Here is a 26,751-nt window from a genome sequence, read left to right as displayed (position 1 = left end):
ACATGTACTATATAGGCGTCCTAGAGGGTGGAGATGAGTATACTAAGGATCATCTGATCCCTTTGAGTCCATGTAAGGAACTCAGGATTGGGAACGGTGTCTGGAGCACCTTCTTCTTTGCTCATATTGGAAATCATCTTTGGTGGAGGAAGAGAGGATCCATCCACAAAGCAATAGGCATCCTGACCTTTAAGATAGGCCAAGATCTGAGTACGCCATGACATGAAGTTGTCTTTGGCCAGTCGAATATGAAGTGAATGATTCATCTTTGGAATTGTGAAGGCCACAGCTTGGTTGTTGTTGGCTGACTGATTTGTGGTGAGATTGGTTGAGCGTGGTGATTCGGAAGAAGAAGATGAAGCGGAAGACATGAGAGCAAGAGACGTTAGTCTATGAGGGGCTCTGATACCATATAATAGCACACAATTCTGTGATTGAATTTGTAAATCACCGTAATTGAATTCACGGTTTGCATGCTATATATATATACAGATTTACAAGAGCAAGAGATTACATAGAACTCCTAATTCCTATCCTATAATACATTGGATAACTATTCAAGAGTTTAGATAGAGTCCTAACTCTTATGATATTTATCCATTGGATAATTATCTCTAGAGTTTGGATAGACCTAAACTACTAATAATTCAGAACACATTAGATAATTATCTCTAAAGTTCAGGTAAACCTAAACTACTAGTAATCGGATAGGAATGTGCTTCAACAGTAGGTTGTTAAGAGAAAAATGCGGCTTTAAGGTAAAAATTGCAACTCATTCCATTAATTTTGGGGCTTAAGAAACTTTAGTGAGTATTGGTAGCAAATTTGGACCGAGCGATGATTCACACCCGATGAGTCCCACTAAAAATGCCATATCTAGAGTTGTAGAGCTTGGATTGAAGTGATCTTGGAGTAATTGGAAAGCCAACTCAAAGATCTACAAAGTCATATTTCACAAGAGTTAGCTAATTCCGTAGGTAGTGTGCTCGAGCGCGCATATAGGGCGATCGATCGCACTCGTGCCCACCGAAACTGGAAAGTGCATGCTCGACTGCGATCGATTGCACTCGGCCGACCTGGCAGCGCTGAAACCATAAAATTAGCTTATAAATATCACTCTTTTCATTTGTTAATGGACGGAGATGCCCCGGGGGCGCCGTGCTTTGTCAATTTTTTTGCTTTTTGGGTTTTTGGAGCTTTGAACTCCAATTCTTTTGTAATTACTTTAATTTTAATGAAATTAATTTAGTTTCTTTATGATTTTGTTATCATGAGAGGCCAAAAAGAAAAATGAGGGGGTGCAACACGAGGACTTCCTCGGAGGTCACCCATCCTAGTACTACTCTCACCCAAGCATGCTTAACTGCGAAGTTCTGATGGGATCCGATGTATTAGTGCTGGTATGATCGCACCCGTTAGCATCCTTACGCAAAATACATATAAGCCTCACGCGTCTAGCTGAACTGACCCTAATAGTGACGGGATCCGGCGCTCGCACGTGTCCGTTTGACTTTCGGGATAATATAACATCGTGATTAAGAAGTAAGATGAAAATGCTCCGTAAAAACATGTTCGTGAGTAAGACCAAATACTCTGTAAAAATGGCTTTTCGACATAGCATGGATGAAAATGAGGTACTTGGGGGTCAAAATGATAGATTTTGAGCTCAGAAATGTGCTTACCTAGCCTTGGCTAGGCTAGGTGACCAAAGCCACGCGGACCAAAAAGCAAAAAGCAAATAGCAAAATGAGGGGTGCAACACGAGGACTTCCCAGAAGGTCACCTATCCTAGTACTACTCTCGCCCAAGCACGCTTGACTACGGAGTTCTAAAAGGATCTGGTGCATTAGTGCTGGTATGATCGCACCCGTTAACATCCTTACGCAAATACATATAAATCTCACGCGTCTAGCTGAACTGACCCTAATAGTGACGGGATTCCGTGCTCGCACGTGTCCGTTTGACTTTCGGGATAATATAACATTGTGATTAAGAAGTAAGATGAAAATGCTCCGTAAAAACGTGTTCGTGAGTAAGACCAAATACTCCGTAAAAACGCATTTTCGACAGAGTACGGATGAAAATGAGGTACATGGGGGTTAAAATGATGGATTTTGAGCTTGGAAATGTGCTCACCCAGCCTTGGCTAGGCTAGGTGACCCAAGTCGTGCGGACCAAAAAGCAAAAAGCGAAATGAGGGGTGCAACACGAGGACTTCCCAAGAGGTCACCCATTCTAGTATTACTCTCGCCCAAGCACGCTTAAATGCGGAGTTTTGATGGGATCCGGTGCATTAGTGTTGGTATGATCGCACCCGTTAGCATCCTTACGCAAAATACATATAAGCCTCACGCGTCTAGTAGATAAAATGTTGAAGATCAACCTTAACCTTTGGAAGTCAGAAAGTTAGTTGCGGTGGGTCAATTCTCAAGGGTATCATTCAATATGACCATGAAAATCTTCATGAATTTCAGGTAAAGATGCATGATTCCCGTAAATTTACAGACTAACTGAACCAAGTTGAACATATACAGCAGAAAACTCAACACTCTTTGACTCAACTTCATCAATCTCGCATAAGTTCTCAAAAGAAGGTATTGTCTCCATAAGATGGCATGTGAGGAGGATATAAAAGTTTTTGGATCCTAACTATTCAATATTTTGTAACTTTTGATGTAAATACATGTAACAGATTTCTTCCAGCTAGCCACAGACAAAAAAATCTCTTAATAAGTTGGTCATGTTGAATGTATCTCATCGCATCTTTAACAAGGAGAACCCTGACCAGCCAGCATCCTAGGAGGCATGAGAGGTTTCACCAGACTACCTGACATATTTATTGGTCATGCTTGTTCGAATCCCCACCTAATCTTAGTCAACAGCATTCTCTTCTTCACTACAGGAAAAACCCATTTACAACACTAGAAATCAGACCATAATAATAATCACCAATAATCCCCACAAGAGCATGTACCTTCATTAAAATGGTGGAATCTGTGAGCATCTCTCACTATGATTTCCCTCCCTGTAACCTTAGAGATAAACTTGGTAGCCGTATGACAGTCCCCACAAACTCTAAGATTCTTCCTAATTCTAATGACACTATCCGGTCCTGTATTCAATAGCCCAAACACAATTGCCAGCTTCTCACTATGCAAATATAACATCTTCTCCTTCGTCTCTTCCTCCACATCATGCAATACAAAGTTCAGATCAGGGGTGTACCCTTCTTGTCGAATCCTATTTATCACATTCTCCAACTCTGAATAGATCAAATTAGTTTGTGGGTGTGACTGATCCCCAGCCACAAATGTATAGACCTTGTTCTTAATCTCTATAATTGTGTGGCCTGCAATTTTCCTCACCCCTCTTCGTTTCATCAGATCTCTAATCCTATGGGCTTTGTTTCTTTTGCCAGAGGATGCGTAAATATTGGACAAGAGAACGTACCGTCCAGGGTTCTCTGCATCTAACTCAAATAAAGATTTTGCAGCAACCTCAGCTAGTTCTACATTTAAATGTATTCTACATGCTCCAAGAAGTGCTCCCCAGACACCAGCATCTGGCCTTGCAGGCATTCTCTCAATAAAGTCAAGGGCTTCACTTAGCCGCCCAGCTCGACCCAAGAGGTCAACCATGCATGCATAATGCTCAGGTCGTGGTGTAACCTTAAAATCTCTACTCATGGAATTGAAGCACTCCCATCCTTCCACAATCAACCCACCATGACTGCAGGCGGACAGCACTGCTAAAAATGCGATATGGTCTGGCTTTATTATGGCCTTCATCTGATCAAATAAATAGAGGGCTTCTTTGCCATGGCCATGTATTCCATATCCTGAAATTAAGGTGCTCCACGAGATTATATTTCTTTCCTGCATCCTATCAAAAATGTTTCTAGCATATACCAAACTTCCACATTTCACATAGAGGTCGATTAGAGCAGTTTCAAGTGCTATTTGGGTTTTGAAAAAGCTCCGAATAAGAAACCCGTGAATGAAACGTGCTTGCTGGAAAGACGCTAAATTTGAACAAGCACGAATTACACTCAAAAGGGTGACAGAATCAAGAACAATTCTTTGTGATAACATCTGTTTAAAGAGTTCTAAGGCTGTGAGAGGCAAATCAGCTTGCGTGTATGCTTCAATCATGGATGCCCAAGACACCAGATCCTTCTCAAGGATTCCATCAAAGAATCTTCGAGCAATGTCGATTTTCCCACATCGTGCATACATCCCCATTGCTGCACTTTGGACTGACTCATCCAAATCAAATCCGCTATCTATAACAACTCTACAAACATCATCAGCCTGGTTTTCTCTGTATACACATGCCATCACATTTAAGATAACAATCCTGTTTGGTCTGATTCCCTCTTCCAACATCCGTGTGAACAATGACAGTCCTTCCTCGTAATGCGCATTCTGTGCACATGCACCAATCATCGAACTCCAAGAGACAATATTTCTCTCAGGCATTTTATCAAACACTAGCCAAGAAATATCAAGACGCTCACACTTACCATACATGGCAATGAGTGAATTACCAACAACGACATCTGATTCATACCCAAGTTCTATCAGATTACCATGAACTATAACTCCGACTTCATGATTCCTAAGAAATCCACATGCCTTGAGAACAAAAGGGAATGTAAAATTGTCAGGTTGAATGCCCAGCCCTCGCATTTTTCTGTATAGAAGCATGGAACGTCGATATAGGCCATTGTCGACGAAGCCTCGGATCATTACATTCCAGAGGAAGACGTCTGATGATTGGGAGGTAGAGAAGAGGGAATAGGCATAAGACATGGCGCCCAAAGAGGCGTATTGAGCAACGAGGTTGGTGGAGAAGAAGAGGTTTAGGTGAAGATGTGATCTGAGCATTGAGGCGTGGACAGATTTCAAAGATTGGAGGGTCCTGCATTGCTTGATCGATGAGATGCATGTATCTGGCTCGACTGATCGGAGAAGGAACTCCGTTTGTGCTTCTGCGTGGTAGAGAAGGCAACGCGAGTGGTGGTGCAGAGGACTCAAAGCAGATAACTTCTGCATGAAAAAGAAGGCCCTAACTTCTTTCAGAAAGAAAGAAGAACAAAAACAAAAATCCTCTCCCGTGTGGTACCTTCACACAAATTGGCATGTACAGTTCTGGTAATAGTAGTCTATGCGGCACCTGCGTTCAATACAAATTCTGGAAAGAGGAAAAAAGAAGAAGAAGAAAGACCCAAGAGAAGAGCGTCTTCTCTTAGGTTTCTTCCTCCAGCGCCTGCCATCGCGAGGCCCGCGTTAAGGGGAAATGGGAAGCCAAAACCTGCCCTATACACAAGAAAGGTAAACATGGAAGCATTCATTTGACTCGGTAAATTTGATTTTCTTGTACTCTTTCACTTTTTTGTTTTTTGTTTTTTTTTTGTTTTTGTTTTTAACTACCAATTCTTCTAAAATATCTCTATTTTAGTTATCTATCCTCACTATTCTTTTTTTTTTTTTTCTTTTTTTTTTTTAAGAAACTATCCTCTCCATTCTATTAGGAGAATGATAGAAACAAATATACTTTACTCATATCTCAGATTTTGCAACCCCCCTCCTTCCCTGTGTGGTTTTTTTTTTTCATTTGTTTCGTTTTTGTATAGAGCTTTTTTTCTCTTGGTGTCCCATAATACAGCAGCCGTCGTAACTTCATCTTGCCATCTCTAGCAATACTTCCATTGCATCTCTCCATCGCCCTTTTTTTGTGCTGCTAGCAGCCTCCTCCGCTCTTTACTCCGATGTTTGCTGTTGTGTTGTGGTTTTTTTGTTGTTTTATTTTTTTCCCTGTATTTTCTTACTTGTTTTGTTGTCCAGGCGTTTAGGCTTAGGACGTGAATAATTTTTTATCCTTTTCGGTCGAAAAAGACTAGTTTTAGCGTGGAGCTTTTGCTTATGCCTGGAGAATGATTACCTATGTCCCGAATTGAGTTTGTACCAGGCAAATCTGTTTTATAAATTGAAAATTGGGCACGGGTTAGCGGATGTAGACGTCATACGATTTCAATGTAAGATTTGTATGTTTTTTATCTCCATGACGTGTAATCCTTTAACTTTGGCTATGAATTTCAGAGTTTTATGCTCTGTGATTGTAAAAGATTTTATGCTATTGATTATTTATGAATGAAATCGGAATGAATTTTTCTTTTAAAAAAATAAATAATTAAATAATTAAAAAAATAAAAAATAAAAAAGAAGAAGAAGAAGAAGAAAAAGAACAATAATAGAAACCATACTTGCATCACGAATTTAAAGGTTTAAAAGGGGCATTAAAAAATAATTGGTAATTTAGTGTGGGCAATTGAATTTTTCCTTAAAATCTTCAACCAAACTGCTGCATTGACACCTACAAGGCTACATGTGTCGGTCAATGATCCATTGGGTCGGTCACTAGGCAATTTGCTGAATTCACTACACCAACATAATCTACCAAAGTATACTATAGCGGAAAACGAAGGAAAAAAACCTACTTTTACTAAACTCAAAACGGTGCAGTTTGGGACAACCGCGTCTATGCGGTAGTTTTCACTACCACATAGAAGCAAGATCCAACATTAAATAAGGGAATCATATCATAATCAAATATTTAATCGTAAAATCAAATGAAAAAAACAAATAAATAAATGCTAGAAGATGGAAAGTTTCTAAAATATTTTATTCAATTACAAACTCTTCTATTTATAAGTTTCTATTTTTCTCACTATATCCCTTTTCAAGATTTATTCAAATTTGAATTCTTCTCTTCTCCATAATTTCGCTATTTGTCAGCTACTCAGTCTTTAAGTTATTAAAATCCTTCTATAGTTGATCAGCGATAAAAAATTATATATATATAAGAAAAAAAAAAGTTAGTTACTAAAAACTCAATCAATTGCTTTCATTATTATTTTTTTATTTGATTTTTGAAAATATTATTAAGAACAACGAAAACATTTTTGGTTTTTTATTTAATTTTAAGAAATTAAAATCACTAGACGATGATACTTTGCAAAACAAATGTCTTAATCTAGAAGGTTTCCTAAAACATGATATCTATTATGACATTGATCGTTTAAATTTATTTTCAGAATTAAAAGTTTTAAAATAAATTTTACAAATAGAATAAAATGCTCCAATTGACATATTGAATTATATAAAGAGAAAAATGTAAAATTAGTCATTGTGGTTTACCTGATTTACAATTAACTCCATATGGTATCAAAATGAACTTAAAGAGTTAAAGGTCCCTGAGGTATGCCAAAAATATAATTTAGTCTCTACAATCAAATTCCGTCCACTAATTTAACAAATTCCCTTAGTATGACATTGGCTTAAATAGGACAAGTATCACAATTATATTGGTTCTAATGTTTTATGCTATTAGCCTATTAGAATCTATTAAGTCAGTAAACGAAATTTGACTGTAGGAACTAAATTATTTTTTTAGCATACTTCGGGGACTTTTGGGTTCATTTTGATACCACAAGGAGTTAATTGCAAATTAGGTAAACCACAATGATTGAATTTACATTTTTCCTTTATATAAAAATATTTGATTCTTTTCTAAATGCATGTATCGCTTATAGAATTTTATTGACAATAGATGTTGCAGTTGCTTCTGCAAAAAGAAGTTTTTTAAAATTAAAATTGATAAAATCCTACCTAAGATCAACAATATTGTCACAAGAGAGATTAAATGGATTAGTCATATTATCAGTTGAAAGAGGATGTTAGAAAATCTTGAATGTAAAAACTTAATCACTAATTTTGCAACCAAAAAGCGAGAATAATTATTTTTAAATAATAATATTAAAATAAATATTATTTAATTAATATTTAAATATTTAAAAAAAAAAAAAGGCCCTACTTAAAAGTTTCTTAAGGTCCCAAAATATATTGGGCCAGCCCTGATACTAGCAGCCCGATCGAGTCAAACTTTGGGTGGCCTAGGCTACTAGAAAAATCGTACAGTGACCTCATCTTTACATGATGTGCCCATCACAAACAGCCATTAAATCCAAAGCTAAACATTAAGGTTTAGCATGTATAATAGTAAGCATATGACTATAATATTGTATGTACCTAAAAACCATGTCAAAACATAGAATAAAACATGCTTAGTCCGCTGACATATCGCATGTTAAATATAAACAACTTTATTATCAGTTACGTACCTCAATCGTTCATCCACCGTCTCGGACATCTTAACTTCAAGTCAATGCAATCCCATTCTAATGTTAGACACAAGTACGCTAAAGTCCTAATCCATACATATAAAATCCTAATCATACAATAAAAACCCTAATCTTTCATTATAAATCATATAAACCTATTATGGCAGCAACAAACGTTTATTCATTGATATTCGAACATTCGTTCACCAACTAGCAAACATTTGTCTATTTGGGTCAATCGTTCGTCCTCTAGCAAAAACTACCAATTTAACCTAACTACCTATATTCATGTATTAATCCAACTTTATACCAAATATTTCACAGGTCACATGGGTTGATTCTAACATGTGTTTCCCAAAATACATAAAGGTGATGACTTTAATCATTTTTATTTCAAAGCTAACACATTTGTTAAAGCATTATTTAAAATAGTTTAGATATGTATTTGGTAAAGAGGTTACTACCATCTTGTATAGTATTTTCTAAATATCCATGTTTTTATTCAAAAACTCTTTAAATGAAGAATTCCTTTTAAAGGAAACCATATGGTAGGACTATTTTTGGTCTAACCGTCTTCGATTGGTGAGATTTGCGCGTTCTTCGCAATGCCTTTGATCTTCAATCTTCACGTTGGTCTTGACGCTCCTTTAATTCCTGCAAAACAATAACTGTAACGACCCCGATGGACAAGTCAATCAACTAGTAATTGATCCCACGGTTCGTCTCCCAACCCTTTCCCTCACAGGACAAGACTTAGGATTTCAACATCTTATAAATGAGAGACCTCAACGAAAAACTTTCTAAACTATATGAATACAGAGTATTATATACCCAACCACACATTCTCTACACTAGAGTAAACAAAATACCTCATAACATAAAAATAACCATCAATGTACCGGTCATTAGACCACCATCAAATAATGTTACAACCCATAATTTAATTGTCTTAACAAAATATCAACATATCAAATCCGAAGTTTAAGCAAAGCTAATGAAATAACAATCTCAATCATATCAGCTCGGGTAGTTTCTCCATCAGTCTACATAGAGTGTAACCAAACTGGATCCAAGTCTTAAAAAATTACTCCAATCAGGTCCTGCGCAATGACCCACGTCTGCTCCGAAGGCATCTTCCTTTAAGCTAGATAAACCGCGCAAGTGTTCGTAATGGAAGGGGGAAAACATAAAATATAGGGGTAAGTCTAAAGACTTAGTGAATGTTAACGCATATAATGTCCATGCCAATTTTGTAATGAACTCTGGTTTTTGTAAAGTATGCAACAGTTCCATCATAACAATTTATCATAAGTGATATAGATATATGATATATGCATATGATATAAAGTAATAGTCATAGTTCAACAATATGGTTTACCCGAGATATTACCCCCTCTCAGCAGAGTTAACGCTGTCCCGAGGGACCTATAATACAATGCCGGTGCTCCAGTCATTGTACACTATCGTACATCCCATTAGTGGCACGACCGAGTCCGATATCGGGTGGCCCACACCACTAATGATGTTCGTTTTGTAATGACCAACCATTCGAGAATGGCTGCACTTGGTCACAAAACCATTGGATTCAAAGCCCACATAACGATATACACATTTGACCATAAAGTTAACATGTATAGTAAGCCCATGGCCATTATACCGCACGTATCAGTGTACCATATCATACGATACAACTTATTTTGTCTGTATTTTACATGCATGCTTTTTACAAGTCTCACTTTGTTAACATATTCAGTACAATGTTTTTCTAAAAAATGCTAGAATTCATGTGCAACAAGTATAAATCGTAAGAGTTGTAAATATGCATGTTTTGGTACATAAAATAGACTTGCAGTCATGGAAAAATAATAATGAGTATTGTGTGAGTTAAAACTCACTTGAGTCGATTAAATCCTCAGAGTATTCCTTCCACAAGTTCAGGTCCTCCAAATCTTCTAGAAGCAACCTTCAAGAAAACACATATCCTTCTCCACAAAACACACAATCTCACAAGAACACATTCATAAAAGGGTTTTTGGGAGCCTAGGGGCGAATTTGAACGAGAAAAGGGCGAGGGTAGAGTTAGTATTTATAGAGGAGAAAAGCTGGAGACGCTTACCAACTCTTCTGAAAAGTAGCGGACGTCCGGTACGATTAGGGTGTACGTTCGCCACTATTTACACATCGGTCCAAAGGCTGTATCGTACGTCCAGGTATTAACCAAAGGTTTTTCAAAAAGTAGCGTACGTCCGATGGTCCCCTATTGTACGTCCTTGTATTATTGATAGAGTACGGCATACTATTGACAACGTACGTATGGTGGTCCCCATGCGTACATCCTCTACTAAAAACATGAGTGTAAGTCCGCCAACCCTGGCGTACGTCCAGTCCTAAAATCCAAATTCTCAAAATGCCCATCTAGTGATCCTTAGTGACCCAAAACCTAAATTAACTCTCTAACTAAGCAACCTAAGCTTAGTTAATTATTTGAGTCACTACAATTGCCAATGAGAAGAACTCGCTGGTGGGGTGCCCGCGAGTTCCACTTCTATGTCTAAATTAGATCATTTAGAAAAGTCTGCCTAATATACCATAATTGAGTCCGTCTTTATACTTGAGATAATGGCCTATTTATAGGCTTCATTGTTGAGCTGAATCCTGAATATGGTATCTTAGCAAAAAATCTGGGATTTGATGAGGGGGGAGTGATCCGCACGTGATTAAAGCCTTTAATGCAATCTTTATAATAAAAGAACTCCTTCCATTACGATATCTTCCATAAGTCTCGGATTATTCTCAACAATTAACCTTTAATGCAATCTTTATGATGGAAGATCTTCATATCTTCCATAAATTTGGGATTATTCTTAACACCATAAGTTTTATTAAGCAATTAATAATCTTGTTGATCTAAGCATTAAAAGTGCATATGAAAATCAAGGAATCAAGGCTAAATTACCTTTGAGCAGAAGTCAAAGTTTTAGAGAGATCAACCTCCAAAACTCAAGAGTAACCCTCTTTTCTCTTTAAAAAAAAAAAAAAAAAAACCCTCTCTTCTTCTCTCTCTAGGTCTAAGATGGGCTGGAAATGAATGGGGAGATTTAGGATTTATCCTAAGCCTATTCATAGAGGAATTTCATGCATAAAAAGCCAAGAAAAAAAATCCCTTCTTATCTTCAAATTTTATGCATACGAACAATCGTTCAAAGGAAACTTCGAACTTTCGGGTACTGCAAGTTTCTAATTAATAATATATATATATATATATATACTTTTTATGCATGAAATATTGAACTTTGGAAGGAAAGATACTTTTTGATTTATAAAAGTAATAGGCGTAAGATAATTATCGAATTTTATTCTTTACAAAGTTATTAATTATTGTCCTTAAGGGGCAGCTCAATCAACTGTGGATCACGCCTAATGAAGCGGTAATCACTAGTTTGAATCATTTCTCATTTTTCTCTTGTGTAGAAATGTAAAAAAAAAAAAAAAAAAAAAAAAAAATTATTAATTATTCAGGGTATTACAATGAGGAAGAGAGCATTAAAGGCACCCCTAGTCCCCTAGGACCATTTGTTCTCAGCGACTTTTTCTTTTTATTTTGCAAAAGCAGCATCGCCAGTTCAACGGATTTGATAATTTTATTTTTTTTCATAAAAATGGGAATTAAACTCAATCAAATCTCAATTTTGTTTATGTTTTTAATTTTTTTTAATATATTTTTTTTTTCCTTTAACAATCGGTAGAATAAGGAACCCCTAATCCCCATAAATTCCATATACATGGAAGGTTAAAAGCTTAAATCTTTTCCTTATATGTGAGAATAAATATCAATAGTCTCCAATGGGTAGTTCACACACCTCATGAAGTGGAGGTCATTAGTTCAAATCCTCCCTCCCTCTTCCTTATTGTGGACAAGTAGACATGTCAAAAAATAAAAAGAATAAATACCAATATGTTAGAAGAGAAACATTAGTTTATTATAAAAATGTTAATAAAACTTTAATTTATAAGACACCAAAATTAATCTACATTAAATGAGTATAATAATTCATCTCAAATCTAATAATGATTTTAAAATTCACATCAACAAATAAAAAATAAAATAAAAGCATGATACTTAACATTAAAATGTTCTTAAACTTTAACAAGAAGCAATCTTATTCAAATCCTCAGCATCATTAAATCAATTAAGATCCAACCAAAAGGAATCCGAACAAATTAAAGCTCCCAGACATTGGATTTTCGGTAAGCAGTTCTTGGTGTACTAATAATTAATAAAAAATGCTACACTTACCATTTTTTTTTTCTTTCTAAAAGTTGGCTCCCAAATAATATGTTATCAATATCCCATGCGATGAAGACAATTTTTCAAAATAATAGGTCTCATGGAGTCATGACACATCATTTAATAATCAACTGTTGTAAAGAAAATAAAATAAATATAGCATTTCTCATAATTAATTAGGGGTGTCAATCTGGTTCCAGTTCCTGGTTATTGGCCAAAATCGGGAACCGGAACCGGTGTACCTAGTTTTTTAATTTTGGAAAATTGAAATTGGAACTGGGTATTCGGTTATCCGGTTATACAACAACTAGCCGGTTCCGGTTGGTACCTTGTTATCCAGATCGGGTAACTGGTTTTTTTTTTTTTTTTTTTTTTTTTAAATCATTTTAGGCTTATTTTAGGTATTGGGCCTAATTTTTGAGCTTATTTGAGGTATTGGGTCTAATTTGTGTGCTTAATTTAACAGTTTTTTGCCCATTTAAATAAAAAAAAAAACCACAATTAGCATTTTTGTCCCAATAAGTTGGGCTTTGTTGTGATTGTTCAAAAAACAAAAGAAAAAAAAAAAAAACACCTCAAGAATCCTAAAAAAATCATTGTTTTTGGCTTTTTGGGCATAAAAAAATAAAAATCCAATGTTTAAAAATGTACTAAAAATTCATTGTTTAAAAATGCCCTTAAAATCCAATGTTTGCAAATGCCATAAAAATTCAATGTTTAAAAATGCCCTAAAAAAATTAAAAATTAAAATAACAAAATATTATTTTTTATATATACGCAAGTGCAAAAAATCGAAACCAGAACCGAGTACCAGCTTACCGGTTTTCCGGTTACCGGTTGGTACCCGATTTTTTTTTGACAACCCTATAATTAATATATGGCAGGTGGGTAAAAGCTTAGTCACATGTCACTTGTTTCGGGGTTGGATAGGGCTTCCACGTGCCATTTTAACCGCAAGTGGTTTTAATTATTAGTTGCGCAAAAATATTAATTGTAGGTCAGATAGATTGGAGAATATCGAGTCCATGGCTAGAGCCACAAATGGGATACTTATCCCACTAACAAAAAATAATAATAAAATATTATTTTAGATTAATAAAAAAAATTAATTAATAAAAAAAATAAGGTGTGGCCGAAGCCACCTCATGGCCCTTGAGGGTGGTCCGGCCACCCCCACCTGGCCGGCCATTGGGGGTGGCTCTCAATCTACCCCCAGCTAAAATAGGGTGGTCCAGCCTAGGACTGGCAATTTTGATACAACCCGACGTGAACACGGCACGAAATTAGCGGGTTTGGGTTTACCTTAAACGGGTTTGGGTCATAAACGGGTCAACCCGTTTACGACTTGTTTATGTTGCTCTTAATGGGTCATGTCACGCGGGTGACCCGCCAAACCCATTTTTTTTTAGGGTTAAATACCTCAAACCCCCCTAGGGTTTAGCAACTTTATTTTTTCTCCCCTGGGGTTTCACTTTTATCACAGGACTCCCCTGGAGTTTTGATAAAGACCAATTTAATCCATCCGTTAGTTGACCGTTAAGATTGACACGTGGACCAATCAGATGTTGACATGTGGCACCTATTTAATTTTTTTTTAATTTTTTTTAAAATTAACAAAAAAATGTATTTTTTAAAAATTAAATTAAATAGGTGCCACGTGTCAACATCTGATTGGTCCACGTGTCAGTCTTAACGGTCAACTAACGGATGGATTAAATTGGTCCTTTATCAAAACCTCAGAGGGGTCCTGTGATAAAAGTGAAACCCCAGGGAGAAAAAAATAAAGTTGCTAAACCCTAGGGGGGTTTGAGGTATTTAACCCTTTTTTTTTTTAACTTGAAAAAACAATGAAACATAAACCTAAATGTACCTTTTACATTTATCCTATGTGCATTTAGGTTTTGTCCTTCAAGTTCTTTCCAATATTTATCAACTATGAAGATGTTGACAATTTGTTGCATTTTATGGTTTCATGTTTGGTTAATAATTCCATTCCATGTCTTTTGAATTTTTTAATCTTCTGAATTTCAGATTGTAATTTTTAGGAGTAGCTTCAATATACTCCCTGTGTATATGAGTTTCTTTCTTTTTCGTAATAAAATCATTTTACTTGTAGAAAAATGTTTGGGTTAGTAATTTAATATAATTATTCTCTGGAAAAAATGTTGAGCAAACTAAATAATGCAGACTTCATTTAGTGAAAACTTTTATGCATGGTGGCCTAAGTGAAATATGATTTGGACCACACCAATCTTGGGTTGTTTTCTATTTTCTTGCATTATATGTGTTTCATTGAGAAATGAGAACCTTATAAAGAAAGAAGAGAGAAAAACCCAACGAGAGCCATTTTCCTACAAACAAGGGAGAGACATTTAGGACTTTCACAACAACTCCTAAAACTGTAACATTTTTTTTTTTTTTTGGTTCTTTTGGGTAGAAACCAAATGTGAGAGACAGTAAGTATGATTACATGTGAGAGACAGTAAGTATCTAATCTGATTTTTACTTGAAGTCTTGAACTTATTTGTAACTAACTTACTAACGATTATGTGTGTAGGTGATTAATGAAGATTCAGATGTATTTGATGACGATGTAGTTGAAATAAATACAACAGAAGATCTTTCTATTCATACAAATCCGATGACGAAAAAAAAGGTCTAGAAGAAGCGTGAAGACCTTAGAAGTTTGGATCCATTTTGATGAACTTTCTTGTACATATCCAAATGATGTAGTTTAATTTGTAAATTGGGCAAAATGGAAACCCAATTTGTATTTGTAAATTTGTAAATTGTAATGATGATGTAGTTTTTTTATTTTTTATTTTTTTATTTTTTATTTTTTTGTTATTTGATTAGACAATTAAGTCTATTAACTATTAACTGATCTGGTGATAACATGTTGGAGTTTAATTTTAAGAGATAATTGCTAAAACTATTATTATTTCATTTAAAAAAAAAAAAAAAAAAGATTACTTTTTAAGTTAAATGGATCAAAGGGGTCGTGTCGACCCGACCCAACCTGTTATTTTAAACGAGTTTCATGGGTCGTGTCGGGTGACCCGTGAAAATTGTCGTGTCGTGTCTGGTGGGGTCGACACGTTAATTAAACGAGTTGTGTTTGGATGCACCTTAAACGGGTTGCGGGTTGCCACGGGTCGACCTGTAGACCCGTTTTGACAGCCCTAGTCCAACCACCCCCTATGGCTAAGATGGGGTGGCCAACCACATTTTTTTTCTTTTTTAATTAATTTATTATTATTAATTTTTTTAACATTAAATAATATTTTTTTATTATTTTTTGTTAGCAGGACAGATGTTCTATTTGTGGCTCTAAGATTTCTTATCAGAAATCTTAACCATGAACTGGATATTATCCGGTCCCTTTTAGATTAGAGAGGATCCATTCCATGCCATTTATATCGGAGAGAGCTTCCCACGTGCCACTGTCGCCCCAAATAGCTTGGATACAAATCTAACCTCTGTGTCAGACTTTGCGGGTAGCCATGAACAAAGCAAATCCCACGCTAAACTGAAAAATAATAAATAAAGAAAAAGATAAAATCTTCGAGTTTACGTGCAGTTCCTCGGACACGTACAATTCCACATATTCTCTTCAATAGTCGTGACGTATTAGAATGAAAATAAAGAATATTAATATTATGCAAATCAGTCTATATTCATAATTATTTGGTTCTTAAATTTCTTTTGTTTGGGTTTCTTCATCCCTTACAAAAATAGACAAAATATTCATACCAAAAGATCAAAACTTATTAAATATATATATATATATATTATCTTAACATTAAAATTACCTAATGTGATAAGAAAATGTTTTTCAAAATAACAAACATATCATACATTCTACAAGATAATAATATTATTTAGTAGATTATTATACAACTTAATGATGTGATAGTAACAATCTACAAATAAAATACTAAAGATGAGTTTAACTATATATATATATATATATATATATATATATATAAGAGTGATGCAATTTAATAGAACAATCAAATATTGCAGAACATTTTACCAAAAAAAAAAAAAAAAACCCTTTTGGAACCCCTTAAAATTTGAAAGAAAGAAAAGCTAGGAATTTTTTTAAAAAAAATAATAATTTATAGAAATTGAAAATGAAGTGTATGGATAGAAAAAACAAAGAATAATAGTGAGTCACTCACAGAACTTAGAGATATAACTTTGGCCCAACTTTTTTAACATTCAATGTGGTCCTTTTTTATTTGTTATTTTTTTTAAAAAAATGGTCTTTTTATTTAGAACAATGATAATTTTTTAACATTTTTCTGAAGAAAAAAATACAATTTTTTTTTAAAAAAAATACCAACTAAAAAAATGACCATATGTTATTACTTCAGAATTTTTTTTTTTTTAAATAATAATAAAAATATAAGAAAAAGGTTTAACTAAAGTTATGTATTTATCATTTTTCTGAAAAAAAAAAAAAAAAAAAACAAAACAAAACATCATCATGATTCATGTGGGTCCCGTGAATCCGTACACTGAGGATGTCATCGTAGTACGGACTGTGCGGTGCTAAATACTTGGGCGTGTACTGTAAACTTCAACAGATTCTAGAAATTTAAGGAAGTATTTCATGAGATCCTCAAAATATTATTAATTGTTTTTCTCACAGCCCAGACACTTGCACCCTTGGAACCACACCGGACGCACCTATAAACACCCTGTGTCTTTCCCTTAGAACCACTCCAAATGCCCTTCCAAATTCTCACTCACTCACTCATTCATTCAGACTCACTATTTCATTCCCCAATCCGAAACTACACCCATGAAACTCCTGTAGTCCTAGCTTCGCTCAGGCTCCGCTATGGAGAAAGAGGACCGCAAGGCCTTGGCTCCGTCTTCGAGTTCATCATCTTCTTCCTCTTTGGAGCCCAGCAAGAGCATTGCAGAGAGGAGGGCGGCCACTTGCGGCTTCAATGCGCTGAGTATTAAATCAGCGTTGTTTCGGACGACAAGCCCCTTGGCTTCGCCGGCGGCTCGGGCTCGCTCCCCGAGGCTCACCATTCCTCCCGGGATTAGCCCCGCCACCTTGCTTGACTCCCCCATCATGCTCCCAGACACCCAGGTTTCATTTCTTTCTTATTTATTTATCTATGGTAGTTTTGAAGGTTTTTTTTTTTTTTTTTACTTAATCTTTTTTATTGTATGTGTATGTATATGTGTATGTGCATATTTATGTCTCTGTACGTATGCATGTGTTGATTCGTGTTTGTTTTTGTTGTTTGATTGTGATTTTTTCTTTTAAGTGTTTTTATAGAAATCATTTGTGTCTCAATCTTTTTTAAATTTACCCTTTCTTTTCTTTCAAATTGCTTTTCTTTCATTTGTGTATATTCATCTTTTTGGTATTGCATTATAGAAAGGTTAATCAACCATTAAATCAGTTAACCGGGTTGGCGGGAAAAAAAAAAAAAAAAAGGAATGGTAAAATGGCCCACCTACTTTTGATTTAGATGAAAATCCATGCATCTCTCTCGTATTTTCAAAGTTACACCTCAGTATATGTGAGAGAGGATTCTGTCCATAGAAAATGTAAATGAACGCATCGGACCCTGATTTTTGTTAACAAAAAATTAGGCTTATGCTTAGTTTTGAGGGGAAAAAAATGAAAGATAGCATGCAAGTGAGGGGTAAAAGATATGGGTTTGAGAGCTTTGGAGCAGAGAAACAGTTTAGGGAAATTTTATAATGGTAAAACTAGGGTTATTTTATGCATTTGATATTATTTTAGCAGTGCCATTAATTGTTTTGGCAATTAGTTCGAACTAGATTTAAGTGTATATGCCAAATTGAAAACATGAGGAGGTCTGATTAATTCTTGAAATTGGAGGAGCTGTGTGTATTTTTGATAAAATTCAGGGGGAGATTGAACTATATTATCCAAAAAAGCCTCTCTTGATTGCACAAATTTGTTTTGTTTTTTATTTTTTATTTGACTCTATTACTTGGCACTTAAAAGGAGAGGGGGAGAGAGAGAGAGAGAGAGAGAGAGAGAGATTATTTTTAGAGTTCTGCAGATGTTGCTTGTTTCCTTAAATGTTTTTTTATGTAGTCTTTCGTAAACTGAAACTCAGAGGTTCAATGTAAGAGTGAATTATTGAACTCTTCCCTTGGTTTCACTTTCCGTGAACCAGTTTACCTTTCCATGGTGTGGATCATCAATCTTGCAAGTAGTTTTACAGATTATGTTTCATGTTGCTTGTCCAGATTGTTGTAATACACTTGGTTGGTTGTGAACATTGACCTTTCCAGCAATGTAGTAGTCTTTAGCCTTTAGGGTATTCAGCTCTCTTGTCTTTGTCCTTTCTTTCACTAATAATATTATTATTATTCATAATAATAATAATAAACATTTTGTTAGGTGTTTTCTAGTCTCTAAAAGTCGGTCAACATTTTATCAGTTGCTTTCCTGAGGTTACTCTTCTCAAAATAAAAGACCAAATTTTTTGATTGCATACATAAACTTTTGAGTGGTAATAGAGTAGGCATGATGGATGAATAAAATGATGAAAGCAAATATCCCTAAGCAGAATGCAAATGAATAATCTGCATGTTTATAATTACAATTTACAACTATAGATAAGTTTTTTTTTTTGGTTCCCCACTCCTAATTTAAATTTTTTCTTGTAAATTTGGTTTCTCGTTGATATCAATTTGTTGCTTGCATTTTTATATCAACCCATTTAATTTTGATTTATGGCTCTTGAATGATATATTCTTCTAGGCACTGCCGTCACCAACCACTGGAACTTTTCCGCTGTCCCCTCTCAACCATGAAAGTGTGATGCTGAGTTCATTGACTGCTGAAGATGGGGATAGGGGCAGCGACGTTGGCTCCCTCAAATTCATGTCTTATGAGGATCCTAGCTCTCTGTCAGGCTTTTCTAGCTTTATAGATAAGGTAAATTGTCTATTTTTAAGTGACACTTCATATGTTGGTGTTTCCAATATGACTTAATTATGACAATTTAAATAATTCAGGAACTTGATTGCGACTTTTTAAATGTTAATTAGGGACCAAATCATAAACTTCTTTTATATTTAAGGGACCAAAATAAGTATAGTCCCCAAGTCAGGGCATTAATTTTCTTTACTTTCCCACAATACCATTTACCCTTAATACTCATTAAGAGTTCTGTTTGTTTATTTACTTTTTATTTTTTTAAGTTTGAAATGTAAAAGTACTGATTACTTTTCCTTGAATTTTTTTTATTTATCAGTAGAGCTTCTATTGTGGGTAGGAGGTATAGTTATTACAGTTGCAACTTTGTCTACTTCCTGTACAATGACAAATTTATATTTCGTCTTCGGTTTACTAGCCTAGAGCTACCCCATATCTTACTATTTGTGTGAATCACTAAAGGATTACCAATATGGCGCTCTCCACTTTGGGATCATTCCTCTTTCTTCTCCCTCTCTTCCTCCTTATATTGCAAGTATCTTTGTGAGAATCATAGAGGCCATTGCATCAAAGTCTAGGGTCATCCTACATCAAGTGGAGGTTATCAATTTTATCTTCTACTTCTACTATTCCTCATTGATGAATCTCGTTTTTAATAATCATTGGTGACTAGAGTGGAATAACCTGTACAAAAAATGCCCATTATGAGGTGGATTTAGACGCAAAGTGGAGAAAGGAGGAGTTTTAGTTATGGGATGATAGACTTATGGTGGGGAAACTTTGGAATTACGATTCTAGTGGATGATTGTATTTTGACTAGTAAATATTTCATAAGAATTCATAAAAAAATGAGGAAAGTGTGACAATTTAAGTACATAGGCAGCGTAGTAAAGGAGCTCCCATTCCCCTTAAATTGCACATCATGGATGATTTCATGAATGTATCTTCTTCAAATATTTACTAGTCTAAGAATTCATAAAATGTGAGTGAAGTGTGACAATTTAAGTTCATAGGCAGTGTACTAAAGTAGCTCCCATTCTCCTTAAATTGCACATCATGGATAATTTCATGAATGTATCTTCAATTACTTGCCATAGGTTTTGCAACTCTAATTGATAATAAGTCTTTCCAAAAATTCGTTGTTCAATTCCCATAGAGTTCAAGCTGTTAAGGTTTTTGTTAGAATTTCCTCCACCATTATTCAGCATATGTAGTGTAGTCTAGGGGACGATGATCAATATTTCTACATGAGATGCTTGAACCTTTGGAACCAATTACCTTAAAAAACAGGAACCAAACATGCCTGATATCTTTTTGGTAGAAGGCATTGCAGAAGTAGTGATGTGATTTAGGTAAGGAACTCTTCTTCATGGTTTTATCAGCTGTTAAACATAATCATACTTATAATTGAACCAATTCCTTAATAGTTTGACCTGTAGGATAGACACATCTCATCGATCGTGCCAAACTGACATAGATCAACAGAAAGAAATATTAGAATGCAGTGAAAAGATCAAAATCTATGTTTTATTGGTGGAAAAGTTTAGGGAAAAGATTTGGTCTAATGTTCCAAAGGATTGGAAAGGGGAATTAGAGAGTCTATGGTTCAGTTTGGGCTATGTGCCCTGTATCTTTGGAGGAAATCAAGTCTTTATATTTCAATACCCTTTTGTATATCCTTTGGTTATTAGTTATCATAATTTTTTTTTTACTCTTACTAGTTAGGTGGTTCTCTTGGATACTTTATGTATACCTAGAGAAGCCATACTCTTTCAATGATATATTGATTATTATTATTATTATTATTTAAAAAATGTTTAGTTTGGGCTACACAAAGATCATGATCGTTTTTGAGTTGCTGGAAGTAAGACCATATTTGCAATGCTTTCTGGTTGCAAGTTAGTTTTGGGATTTTGGGATTGCTACGTTTATGACCTGGTCTAGTTCTTTGTTTAAAAGGTAAATTAATTGCAGCAAATTGAGAAGAAGAAAGACGGAGTTAAGTCTTCAGGCCTGGCTAGATTTTCCCAACCCAAGGCATCATTCCTAGGGTTTCTTTGGCATCCCACCTTAACTTGGGTTGTGCGACACAATCCTCAAAAGAGTCTAGTTGCAATAAGTTTTTCAAAATTTGTTACTATTTAGTTAAAAGCATTAGATCCACGTACATAAACCACTAGTTTCTGTAATCCCTCTGGGACTTGAAATCCTAATTTACAAAATACAAATTAGTCAAGTTTCAAACCTTTTAAGCTAACACATAAGGACCTAATAACATCAACTTGACCTAAGATAGATCATTGGTCATGACTACGACCAATATATAGAAATCTTGAAATGAACAGAATCTCAAATACCAGACTGCTATTATTTCATATTGAAATCAAACTGGCTGTTAGCGAATGCAAAGAAACATAAAGACTTAATGGTAAGTAGAATAGCGTCTGGGATTCCAAGCATGCCTCACATTAAAATTGAACCTCATTTCAAGGTTTCTTCAAAATGTGAGTTTTCTTTTCGTGTAGCTTCTTATATATAGCCCAAGACATGGTACTTTTTTCTCTATTTCCCTCTAGGAAGGAGAATTTAAGGCTACTTAATAAATCCAAAAAGACAAAACAAGAAATCATTATTTTCGTCAATCTATTTAGTTGTATGGAGAAGCTGCTTTTGGATTATGAGAGCCAAGAACTCGAAAATGTTCTTGCAAGTAGTGAAGGCCTTAGTCTTAAGGTATCATCCCTTCAAGGTTCAAGGTTCAACACCTCATGGGTGCAAATAATCCCTTGAGGCCACACTCTCGGTGAAAAGCCAGCGATTTAACTAGTTCTGTGTAGGAAAACTTTCGAGGATGTGGTGTACGGGATTGGGGTTTACTTTACAGGGGTGGGTCCGAAGGACCCTGCCTTGGAGAGGTTCCAAGTACCTTGTGTTAAGCATACTTGATTTTTAAATCTTTCTTTGCTCTCAGCTTGTGCAATCTATAGTCTAGATTCCATTCCCTTGATCCACTGTTATTTACTATGTCATTTCAAGAGACGAGAGACCGTGCCTTTGGGAACGTACACATAGGTGGTGCTTAGCTGTTGTCAACTCGTGCTTTATATTCTATACAAGAGCATTCCAGAAAAGTGTTTGTTGAATGTCTCTTTGTTTCTAGAGCTACATTAATGGTTCTTTTGCAAGTGATTGAAGGAAAGAAGTAAAGGCAACAAGAAGCAAGAAACTTATAATGTACTTTTACCATCTGGTTGAGCTGAGACAATATGCATCTTTGGCTTAAAGGCCATACTGATATAGTATTTGAACGAGGACTATGACTTTGAAAGAAGCATAGAAGTTGTTTGGATTTGGGTAGAGAATGATTGTTTCATTGTTTTGTTTTTGTTTTCATTTTGTTTTGTTTTTGAATGGAAAGAAACTTTTATAAGAACATTACAAGCATCTTTTCACCTGCAATATCCTTGCATGAGTTGTTGAGGGTATCTGCTCTTTGAGGAGCTGGGTTGGGCGGGATAGAGCGTGGAGTTTCAGTGTGTGATGCTTTTCAAGAGTGATTGAAGCATTGAGCAAATTAAACTAACGCTGACTCCTTTTCACATGTTGACATGCTAAATGAAAGAAAACGAATGTCTTTTGTGGGTAAGGACATCTGTCCATTGGAGGAGCTGGATTTTATTTGCGATTGAAGTTTGAATTGATGGAGTGTCATAGAAAAAGGAAAACCTAAGTTTATTACTCCTCAATTATTTAAAGAAGCTTCTCTTCCAAGTTGTTAACCAATTCCTTATTGATGGATAACATGTAAAAGCATATGCACTTCTTTGCCCCTTTGAATTATGGGATAAGCTGATTAATAATGTCATACTTCTCTTTTTCATCCTCCTTCTTTTAGTTTGTTTATATTATGGTCAATATTTCACAAGTTCTACTTTTGGAAACAACTTTTAATTGTTCTTTCATACAGACTTGCACATGTAAAAACATATGTGCACCCCTGTGAATTATGTGATAAGCAGATTAATAATGTCATATTTCTCTTTTCCATCCTTGTTCTTGTAGTTTATATATATTGGTCACTATTCCGTAATTTCTACTCTCAGAAACAACTTTTGATGATTTTTCAATACAGACCTGGACCAGCAGATTGATTCTAAACCATTTACACTAAATAGGGCACTTGTCTTGACACATTGTCCATCTGTACAATTACGTTTCCTAATTAATTGATATATCAATAGAGATCTTTTATATGTTGTATGTTTGAACTAATTAGGTTTCTATCCATCTCAATGTTGTGCAGGGAGCTGATGTTGACTATCAAGCTCCTGTCTCAGTGCAACCACCAATGGATTTTGAATTCCCAACAGAACTCCCAAAAGCAGATACCACTGAGAACTGTGCTGTGGATTTATCCGCTGAGGTGAAAGTGTTAAAAAATATGGGTATGAATGGCAGCTGCATTGACTTGCAAATTCATCATTCTGATATAGCTAGCGACCAAAAATCTCTTCCCAAAGGGCCTATTCATGGAGAGGATGTCGGGACAGATCATGTTTTGGAAGGAGACCTGAAAGGGTCATACCCTTCCACAGGAACGGTAAGGGCATCATACAATTGGAGAAAGTATGGGCAGAAACAGGTAAAAGGAAGTGAATACCCTAGAAGTTACTATAAATGTACCCATGCAAATTGTCAGGTGAAGAAAAAAGTGGAACGATCCCACGATGGTCAAATAACAGAAATCATCTATAAGGGTACTCATAATCATGCAAAACCTCAGCCTAACCGCCGAGCATCACATGGGTCCTCATTTTCAATGGAGGAAATATCAGAGATGGATGAAGTCAGTGGATCCTTTGTCAAAGCTGAAGGTGGGTCAGTTTGGAGGAATATTCAATCAGGGTCAAAGGATATGAAACTTGGTTCTAACTGGAGGTCTGATGGGGTAGAAGGGACATCCTCAGTATCTGTCGTATCGGAGCTTTCAGATCCATTATCAATTGCCCAAGGGAAATCTGTGGGTGTACTTGAATCATTAGAGACTCCAGAGCTTTCATCTACACTTGCTAGTGATGATGATGACGAAGATAGGGCCACACAGGGAAGCATATCACTTGGAGACAATGCCGATGATGATGAGTCTGAGTCAAAAAGAAGGTATTATTCTATGCTTAATGGCTTCTATGCAGGCCACAACAGCTACAACATTCGTTCACATTATTTTTCATTACAGGAAGAAAGAGAGCTGCTTGATTGAAGCAAATATGGGATCCAGGACTCTCCGTGAACCAAGAGTTGTTGTCCAAATAGAGAGCGAAGTGGACATTCTTGATGATGGCTACCGCTGGCGGAAATATGGGCAAAAAGTTGTCAAAGGAAATCCAAACCCTAGGTATCAAAATATAAAAATGCTCCATATGTGTGTTCTCCCATTGAAATAAAATACCTCACCAGAGTGATTGGGAGTTGTGTGGTGTTTATCCTCAAATTACATACTTTTATTCCATGTTTTACTTGTTTGATAGTTGGTTTTGAGTATTAAGCTTATGTCTCTCCTACAGGAGCTACTACAAATGCACGAGTGCTGGATGTTCTGTGCGGAAGCATGTGGAAAGGGCCTCTCACAATATTAAATGTGTTCTTACAACGTATGAGGGAAAACACAACCATGAAGTGCCTGCAGCCAGAAACAGCGGCCAAGTAAACTCGAGCAGTGGCAATATACCTCCTGCTGCTGCTAGTGCTCAATCTGCCCATACAATACTCAGAAGCACCAACGTTCCAAAGGCCGAAACACAAGTTCAAGAGCTTGCACCTCATTTTGATAGAAAATCTGAATTCAATAATGACTATCTGAGACCCAGTTTCCTAGGAAACTTCAGTAATGATATGAAATTTGGGGCTTCTATCTACCAGATGAAGTTTCCGCCCATGCAAAATGCCATGCCTTATGCCTCTCTTGGACTGAATTCTAACTGTAATATAAACCATCAATCTTATGCCTCTTTAGTACCAGACTTCCCAATGTCATTGCCATTGAACCTTCCTCAAGCTGGGAATCTTCCTCTAGTTGGTTTTGATTTTAATATTGGAAAACCTGCTAGTGCTATTCAATCTTTCCTTTCAGGACAGCGGCTGAAGGAAAATGAGTTACGGTTGCTCAAGCCAAAGCAAGAGCAAAAGGATGATAGTCTCTATGATGCTTGTCCGCCTATTGTTGATCACGGAAATATACCATCATCATCATCATCATCATTATATCAGCAGGCCATGGGACGTTTTCCACCTTGAAAGTTGTCTTTACTTTCGTTTGCCTTTTCGTAGTGATTAAAGGTCACCTTATATTGCTAAGTCTTAAAATATTTTTTTATTCAAGTATATTATAAAAAGAAATTCATACAAATTGCACACAAATCTGTAATTAGTCCTCTATGGTTCATAATACAAATTGTAATTAGTCCTCTATGGTTCATAATACAAATCTGTAATTATTCCTCTATGGTTCATAATTTTATTCCTTTGACTACTTAGTCGTAGATAAACAATATTTCCAAACGTGTACTTTATTTAGATTGATTACTATAAAGAGATACAACCTATCACTTAGTTGAGTAAGGCAAAACAATATTTCCAATCACCTTATATTCTATTATATGGTATTAGAGCTTATTGTGACTCATATCTCTCACATGACTTCCGTTTCATCTGATTCAACACTCACCCTCCATAGCCTTCAAAACTGTTTTCAACACAAGCTCAAACGTGATAATTATTGCCTTTGGAAAACCTAAGGTGTCCCTCAATCGAAGGGCGTTGATGTCTACGAATATGTAGATGCTCTAAACTTGCTCCACCAAAGAAGATATCCACGACTTCTACAACCCGCGTCATCACTATTGCTACTAGTCCACACTATAGCTATTGGCATCTTCAGGATCAACTAATTTTTTTTTTTTTTTTGATAAGTAATGTTGTATATTTCAAAAAGTGACGTGGGGCTCAACTCTAGTAGACAAGAAGTATACAAGATTACACCTAAGACAAAAGAGAAAATAGATCAAGGAAATCTGACAAGTCAATAACTAAAGGAGCTAAATAAGCAGATGCCCAAGTGAAGAGGGAAACAAAAGAAATAGGACTTGAGCTCCTACAAGTTCCTCTCAAGATAATTGAAGTTCCTATTGTTTCTTTCGTATGGAAAACCTAGGGAGAACATATGATCAACATTCGCCCCACAGAAAATCAAAGTATCATCCGCAAAAGGAAAGTGATAAATGTTTTGAACTCAATTCATTTTTCAGTTTTTTTTTAGTGTGAATATTGAGGAGAAAA

General features: G+C 35.6%; 2 protein-coding genes and 3 non-coding genes across 5 annotated transcripts; 1 reads left to right on the top strand and 4 right to left on the bottom strand.

Moving 5' to 3' along the window:
* Positions 1-1,295: 1,295 nt before the first annotated feature.
* On the bottom strand, positions 1,296-1,414 carry LOC132173210 (5S ribosomal RNA). The gene has a single exon (XR_009439300.1). It is a non-coding gene; the product is annotated as a 5S ribosomal RNA (ribosomal RNA).
* Positions 1,415-1,750: 336 nt separating this feature from the next.
* LOC132173131 (5S ribosomal RNA) lies at positions 1,751-1,869 on the bottom strand. The gene has a single exon (XR_009439231.1). It is a non-coding gene; the product is annotated as a 5S ribosomal RNA (ribosomal RNA).
* Positions 1,870-2,197: 328 nt separating this feature from the next.
* On the bottom strand, positions 2,198-2,316 carry LOC132173211 (5S ribosomal RNA). Its single transcript, XR_009439301.1, has one exon. It is a non-coding gene; the product is annotated as a 5S ribosomal RNA (ribosomal RNA).
* Positions 2,317-2,712: 396 nt separating this feature from the next.
* LOC132172143 (pentatricopeptide repeat-containing protein At1g11290, chloroplastic-like) lies at positions 2,713-5,143 on the bottom strand. Its single transcript, XM_059583593.1, has one exon. It carries the CDS (start codon positions 5,052-5,054, stop codon positions 2,946-2,948), a length of 2,109 nt encoding a protein of 702 aa, XP_059439576.1. The 5' UTR covers positions 5,055-5,143; the 3' UTR covers positions 2,713-2,945.
* A 12,176-nt stretch (positions 5,144-17,319) lies between these two features.
* Positions 17,320-25,710, top strand: LOC132169035 (probable WRKY transcription factor 2). Its single transcript, XM_059580125.1, has 5 exons — positions 17,320-17,580; positions 19,240-19,416; positions 23,720-24,576; positions 24,653-24,811; positions 24,981-25,710. The coding sequence occupies exons 1-5, from the start codon at positions 17,320-17,322 to the stop codon at positions 25,708-25,710; spliced, it is 2,184 nt and encodes a 727-aa protein (XP_059436108.1).
* Positions 25,711-26,751: the final 1,041 nt, after the last annotated feature.

The sequence above is a fragment of the Corylus avellana genome, chromosome ca2 (genome assembly GCF_901000735.1).
Source record: "Corylus avellana chromosome ca2, CavTom2PMs-1.0".
NCBI lineage: Eukaryota > Viridiplantae > Streptophyta > Magnoliopsida > Fagales > Betulaceae > Corylus > Corylus avellana.
Note: the sequence above shows the minus strand (reverse complement) of the source record. Positions and strands in the feature narration are given on the sequence as shown.